This window comes from Labeo rohita, unplaced genomic scaffold, assembly GCF_022985175.1.
Source record: "Labeo rohita strain BAU-BD-2019 unplaced genomic scaffold, IGBB_LRoh.1.0 scaffold_77, whole genome shotgun sequence".
Lineage (NCBI taxonomy): Eukaryota > Metazoa > Chordata > Actinopteri > Cypriniformes > Cyprinidae > Labeo > Labeo rohita.
The window spans coordinates 687,641-695,669 of NW_026129711.1; the positions used below are offsets into that span (position 1 = coordinate 687,641).

Here is an 8,029-nt window from a genome sequence, read left to right on the forward strand (position 1 = left end):
ATTAATATTGTCATCATCCAATCTGTTCGTAACATTTAGTGTAATTTCACAACTCTAAGCAATGATATTTTTGTGAAAACAAAAAGAAATAACCTTCTTACAGTATTAACTCTTTGGCAATGTTCGGTCATTTTAGACCGGGAATTGTTTTTTTTTTTTTTATGGCAGTCACTATGTGACCACAAAAAATATATATATAAAAATTGTGGACTTAATTCGAAAAAGCTAAATGGTCTTAAAAAAATAGTCACATTTGTGTTGTTCGAAGTCAAAAATGACCGCCACTGGAAATAAATGGGAAATACGTAAAAATACAAAAATGTAGAGACTTTGTGTGTACAATCTACAAATCATTCATAATGCAGAAAAAGAGTGCAAAGCAGCGAAGGGGTGACACTCTAAAACATCAAGAGTGCAAAACAGACACTCAGTAATAGAGTAATAGTAAGATAGAGATTCCTACAGAAAAAGTACAGACATGATAGTTTTAAAGAAGATGTGCTGCCCAAACTTGAAAGCTGTCTTTACTAAACTGTAAGCCTTTTTATTCACCAGGGTTTTCCTCGTTTATTCTGGTGAGTGTGTACATTCCTCCTGACGTGCATGTGAGTGTGGCACTAGAACTGTTGACCAATCAGATCACACACACAGAGTAGCGTTACCCGGACTCTTTCATTATCATTCTCTGTGACTTTAATTAAGCTAATCTCACCAGTGAACTGCCTAAATATAGACAGCACATCACATGCCCCACCAGAGACAGTAATATACTGGACCATTGCTACACTGTTTTAAAGGATGCATACCATTCTGTCTGCTGTGCAGCGCTGGGACTCACTGATCACTGTTTGGTTCATCTTCTACCAGCCTACAGCCTGCTTCGAACTTACTGATTGGACTGATTGTGAGGCTGCAGATACTGATCTGGATGAGCTCACTGACACCGTGATGTCCTACATTAGTTTCTGTGAGAACATGCGTGTACCCACCAGGACTTATTTAACATTTAACAGCAACAAACCTTGGTTTAGTGCAAAGTCAAACAGCTACACCAGGCCAAAGAGGACGCCTACAGGAGTGGGGACAAAGTCTTGTACAAACAGAAATACACCCTGAATACAGAGATAAGAGTTAAACTACTTTGAAAAGCTAAAAAAAAAAAAAACAGCTTTCAAGCAACGACTTGACATCAGTGTGGAACGGCCTGAAAGCCATCACCAGCTACAAGAGCCCGTCCCCCAGCACTGAGGCCAGTCATCAACTGACTGATGACCTGAACGAGTTTTACTGCAGGTTTGAAAAACAAAAGACTGGTCTGACACCCTACACCCACGCCGACTGTCCCACAACACAGCCATTAACACCCTCCCCCTAATGTTTCTCAGCCTTCCCTTAAGATCTGTGAAGGTGATGTTCACAAAGTCTTCAGGAAGCAGAAGATGAGGAAAGCCAAAGGCCCAGACGGTGTCTCTCCAAGCCTGCCTTAAAGCCTGTGCTGTCCAGCTATCATCCATCTTCACATTGATCTTCAACAGATCCCTAGAGTTGTGTATAGTCCCATCCTGCTTAAAATGTTCCAACATCATCCCTGTACCCTTGCTGGACCCCCTGCAGTTTGCTTACCGAGCAAACAGGTCTGTGGAAGATGCAGTCAATATGGGATTGCACTACATACTTCAACATCTGGACAAACCAGGGACCTATGCAAGGATCTTGTTTGTGGACTTCAGCTCTGCTTTCAACACCATCATTCCAGATATCTTTCAGAACAAATTGATACAGCTCTGTGTCCCCACCTTCATCTGTCAGTGGATCACCAGTTTCCTCACAGACAGGCAGCAGCTAGTGAGGCTGGGAAAACTCACATCCAGCACCAGCACTGGAGCTCCTTAGGGTTGCTTTCTCTCCCCACTGCTCTTCTCTCTCTATACAAGTGACTGCACCTCTTAAGACCCCTCTGTCAAACTCCTAAAGTTTGCAGATGACACTGCAGTCATCGGCCTCGGACTAACTTTCAGGACTTGTACATCTCCAGAGTGAAGAAACAGGCAGGAAACATCATCAAAGACCCCTCTCACCCCGGACACAACCTGTTTGCACTTCTCCCCTCAGGCAGATGCTACAGATCTCTGAGCACTAGAACTTCTAGGCATAAAAACATTTTTTCCCGCATGCCATCTCCAGTTTAAACAGCTAAAACATGAATCGTTACCTATGTTCTTCAATTCATTTCTGTAATTTTTCTTCATCTCTAATTATTGCCTCTTTCTCTAGTATTATTATGTAAATACATATGCACACCTCTTTATTTATACAGCTGTATATAGAGTAAATAATACACAAATCTATACATAAATCTTCTGTTCCAGATTCATACACATTATTATTTATTTAAAGTCTTTATTTAAATGTTTGCTCAGTTCTCATGTCAGATATGTATGTGTGTATGTATGTACCAGGAGCACCTTAAAAAACCACAACAAATTCCTCATGTGTTTGTGCACACCTGGCGAATAAAGCCAATTCTGATTCTGATTCTGAATGTTAAAATAAAAAAAATTTGCAATAGTACAACCACAACACCAACAATATTCTGTACTTTTTTTGTTAATTATAATTAACAATTAACTTTTTTTTATGTAAAGAAATATAAATCATCTACAGAGGACAGTGTGTCAGGACACTATAAAAAGAGCATGAGAGGCTGTGAGAGATAACAGAGTAAGACCCAAACATCAGTGAAGATGAAGGGTTTAGTTTGTGTACTATTGCTGCTGGAAACCTTTGTGTTTGCTGTACAGCAGCAATTAGATGGAGGACTCAGTGAGAATGAGATCAGTCCACAGCTCAGCTCTGAGGACAGAAGACAAAATCCACCTCAAAATGACACTTTGAGAACTGAAACTTCAACAGACAGCCAACAAAACTACCAACTGTGCTTCCCTGACATCCACGCAGCACTGAGAGAACTGACCGCCATTGTTACAGAGCAGAAAGCAAACATCAGAGCTTTAGAGACACAACTGAAGGAACAACATACGTTTATTTTGGAAGAGCTGAACAAGAAAAATGAAGGTACCTCATCAAAACTTTCACTCTATTATCAGTGAACCTAAGTTAGGTGAAAGTAAAACACCTAACTAACAAGTTAGTATAAAATTTAGTGTATACTATGTAAATTGTGTTATCTATTATACTAAGTGTAAATGTCATTTAACAGAATCTTTATTCCTTAACCCTTAAAGACCTAGAACATTTTCGGGGCACCTGACACGTCTGCACTTTTCTTTGTTTTTTTTTTCAGACCTATTCTAGCAGTCAGCATCAAGTGCTATATATCATTGTAAACAGGAGAACTTGAAGTTTCAGTCCAGCTAATTTAAAGGCACAATTTTCCTTTTGTTTTCTCTAAGAATGAATGAATTTCCAAAATTTTAAGAAAATCGCAAGCAACAATTGGAGTTTTTTTTTCCTGTGCACTCAAACCGAAACTCATGAAGTTTGGATTTTTTTCTTTAGAAAGATGTATTTGGGTGTTTTACACTTCAAAATAAAATTTCATCTACATATAACATTCCCCAAGCAAGTTATAGCCATTTATTACAATATTGGTATAGGCGCTTTTCAGTAAAAAAGACGTCTGTTTAGTTTATTGACAATATAGATGTGTTCAAAAATGTTTAGGAAGTAAAGTAAATGGAAACAGTATTATGTAATAATAAAACACAAGTAAAAAAAAAAAAAAAAAAAATAGTTTTTCAGAGAAATCTATTTTCAGAGTATGAACAACAAACGCAAACAGTGCAGCAAGTAGTGAAAACAATTGCACAAATGGTCTTGTGCAACAAATCTACAAACAGTGCAAATGATTCACAAACTACACACAAAATGAGAGAAAATATACAGAGTGCAACAGAAAAAAATAGTGCAAATGATCTTTATAAACTATATGAGAAGAATTACCATAATATAACAGTCAAATTGATCGATCCACTGGCTGTATTCACGTTTTACCGGGACAGCATAACGACGTGAAAACAAATTCCAGCACATTATCGGACATGTACTGCCGTTTCATCCTTGTTTTTGTTTTGTTATGTGTCAAAGTGCTCTGTCATGCGTTTTTCTATGCTTTTTCAAAGAGTGCTGTCATGCAAATGTGCTATTTTGTGTATTTTGTGAATTTCCAAAGAAACATGCTAATTGGTGCTTCAAAAGTCCAAAAAGCGGAGAATCTCAGCTTTGCGGTACTTTGTAAATCATTCAGATTGGACAAGCGGTTCAAAAGTTATTTGATATTTAATAACAATAGTTATTTTTAGCCGCGGGCGGCTGTCTCGGTCTTTCAAATCTTACTCTGAGTCAAGTGGAGCAGATAAGTAAGGAAAATAAAGGTGAAAGAACGTGTGAATGACATTAAATTCAGTGTATAAATGGTAACACTTTACAATACGGGTGCACAATATGCATTAAATAATGCTTAACTAATGCACAGATAATTTAAAGTTAATATATAACTCAGGAAGAACTAAACCATTTATTAATGATTACCACATCAGCAACTAATGTACTTTCTATATGATGCATAGATTAAGTAATCAAAAATTGTTATTAGTTAAATGTGTCATAATGTATTAGTTTCCTAATTTCCTAATCCTTTAATTCATCATTAGCTAATGATTTGCAAAGCTTTCATTATGTTATGACTTTACTTGTTAATACACGCTATTAACTATATTATTAACTAATTGTTAAGTAATATGTCATTGTGGTTATGGACTTTGAATTAGTCATGTGCCTCAGCAAATAAAGTCATAACATGATGCATTTGAAAATCATTAGCTAATGATTAATTAAATCAGACAACTACAAGTTGAAATGCATAGCTTCGACCCATTGTGGTAATTAACACATGACTTTACACTATTAGTTAATATAATATGTTATTAGGGAATTAATACATTATGACACATTTAAGCAGTGATGCCAGTAACGCGTTACTTAGTAGCGCGTTACTCTAATATGAGCACTTTTTCCAGTAACGACTAATCTAATGCGTTGCTATTTCCATACCAGTAATCAAATTAAAGTTACTTGTCCAAGCCACGGTGCGTTACTATTTCTTAAATTTTTTTTTAAGCAAAACCTATTTGGTTTCTTCTTGCGTCTCGGGGAGTGACGTCACGTATGCGACAGGTCATATTTTCAGGACAACTCACCTACCAAGCGCCGCGGCTAGCGACACACAGACAACAATGGAGGGAGGAGAGAGATATGCGTTTTCTAGCTGGAAATATAGTAACTATTTTGAGTTTGTATCAGCCAAAGATGATAATATTAAGGTTTGTTGTGGTGGTCCACCTGGTGGTGCAAAGCAGAGAGCTGTGACCGCTGCAGAAGGTCTTCCACCACCCAAACAACAAAAACTGGACTTCAGTACAAAACCAGTAAGTGGTGGAGAGTTAAAGAAGTTGGTCGGGCAGTATGTTGTTGTCAAGAAAGAAAAAAAGACTTGTTTCTCTAAAAAAGTATTTATGTTATATGAAGTCAAGAAAGACTTATTTTTCTAAAAAGTATTTATGTTAAATTAAGACAAGAAAGACTGTCTTTATTTATTTTTATACAAACGTGTATTTCTGTCTGGAAATAGTTTTTAAGTTCAACTTAAAATGTCAGGAGATACATTGTTGACGTTACTGTTAAAATGAATCAACAATTGGATGGTGGTGTTATTGGCAGCTGCTGAAAGTAACTAATAAAGTAACTTGTAATCTAACTTAGTTACTTTTAAAATAATCAATAAAGTAACTAAGTTACTTTTGAAAGGAGTAATCAGTAGTCAGTAATTCGATTACTATTTCAAAGTAACTGTGGCAACACTGCATTTAAGTAATAATTTATTGATTACTTAATTTATGAATCATATCGAACGTTCATTTGTTGCTGATGCAGTAAGCATTTATAAACATTCTAATACATTACCTCATGATTAGCTGTGTATAGTTAAGTATGAATTAATGCATATTAGTAAAACCGTATTGTAAAGTGTTAACATATAAATTGTCAGTGTAATGCAGAATATTACAATATTGCTTATGGTTTTCATTAACAGAAAGGCAGATAGCTTTTTCAGCTGCACTGATGCAAACTGCTGGTGGAACTATTGGTCCTTTTACCGCTGACATCACACTAACCTACAGGAACGTCTTCACAAACATAGGGAATGCCTACAACCGAATTACAGGTAATTATTAATTAAATGAAGCCATAAAACTTAGTTTATAATAATGAGAAACCTTTCTGCTCCATTCAAACCTCTCTACAGTTGTGTAATGTATATAAGAGAATTAAATGATCTGCCATGTTTCAAAACTATTACACAATGTCTTTGGTAATCAAGCATTCATGCAGGAAACAGCTGATGATTATTTTATTTTTTTTTATTTGCTATAGGTATTTTCACAGCCCCACTAAAAGGAGCATACATGTTCAGAGTCTCTCTCTATGGTGCTGGTAGTCATTCAACTAGATCAACTGTCTTCATTGTTAAGAATGAAGAGCGTGTGGTTGTAGCACATGGTCATCAGGCTGGATATGCTGTAAACTCCTCGAATGGAGTCGTGTTGCTCCTGGAGGTTGGAGATGTTGTCTATGTGAGACTTTCGTCTGGCAGGTGGATATATGATGACCAGAATAACCACAGCACTTTCAGTGGTTACTTACTGTTTCCCTTATAGAAGATGAGCTTTGCAGAATGTGATACCATTAATTCTTAATCATCACCACCTATGATTTCAAGTGAAAATCATGAAGAATAATTAACATATGAAGCTGTATGAAGGAGGACTTATTTGTGTTTGAAATTTGCAATAGATAAGTAGTGAAGTAGTAAACCATTAAAATGTTAATACCTTTTTATAGACAATCTTTTTTATTTAATTTATTGAATAATGGAGCCTTGTGTGGTATATTACAATTTCTCTAACATTAAATATGGCATGACAATTTCTACCCACTTATGTGTTGGTGGTTTGTTTGACTTCCTGTCGGGCCAACAAAGAAGACATACGACCCAAAGTAGCATCACCTCTGATTTCACATCACCCCATGTGGGGTCTATTTCTGGGAATATTCTCGCCAATTTACTTCTAGAAAAGTGTAGCCTATGAATTGTCTTAAATTGTAGTAGTCCATGTCTGACACAAATAGATATTAAATTGATTTGCTTAACTGCTGACTGCCAGACTGTCTCTGGTACTACACTTCCAAAGTCCTCTTCCCACTGTTTCTTTAAAAAAATCCAAAGACAGTGAGGCTGCACTTTGAATCGTACTGTACACTGTTGATATCAGACCCCACTCAGATACACTCAAGTCAAAGAGCTCTATGATCCAACAAGGAGAAGGGTTAAAAGGGTATTAAAATCTTTTTCTTGACTAGGCTTCATACCTGCAGATAAGTATAAAATGAGATTTCTTAATATCAAATGCTTTAATGATATGTTTAAACAAAATAAAATTACTGCCTGAAAAAAAAAAACCTTACATATCTGAATATTTTTTCTAAACCATATCTGAAAGACATGATCAATTAATGATGATGGAAACAATGCATTGAAAGTAATGGGTAGCAAGGAGGTAATTTTTAAGTGTGGCTTGTTACTGATCCTTGATCTGAATCTCTTTATCCTACATAAATGAGAAAAAAAAAACATAATTTGTGCCATTTTGCTCAATTTTTTAAAATTGTAAGAAATAAAAATTAGAAACATTGGAAATGTTTTTTAGTTAAGTAGTCAGTATAAACAGCACTTGAGTTAAGTACAAACCCCGCAAAAACAATATTTAATTTAAGTATTGAAATAAAATAACTCTTTACACCCATGCATAAAACAATTGCATGACGTTTCATGGTACATGACCCCTTTAAGAAATTTCTGATCGTAAAAACCTGCTTCTTTTCAGTTTTTAAGATATTGTTTTCCTTCAAAATAGTAATCAATAATTACTATTATTTTTCCACTCTGTGC

General features: G+C 35.8%; 1 protein-coding gene across 1 annotated transcript; it reads left to right on the forward strand.

Moving 5' to 3' along the window:
- The first annotated feature begins 2,744 nt into the window (after positions 1–2,744).
- Positions 2,745–6,737, forward strand: LOC127161904 (complement C1q-like protein 4). The gene is made up of 3 exons (XM_051104666.1): positions 2,745–3,075; positions 6,113–6,244; positions 6,454–6,737. The coding sequence occupies exons 1-3, from the start codon at positions 2,745–2,747 to the stop codon at positions 6,735–6,737; spliced, it is 747 nt and encodes a 248-aa protein (XP_050960623.1).
- Positions 6,738–8,029: the final 1,292 nt, after the last annotated feature.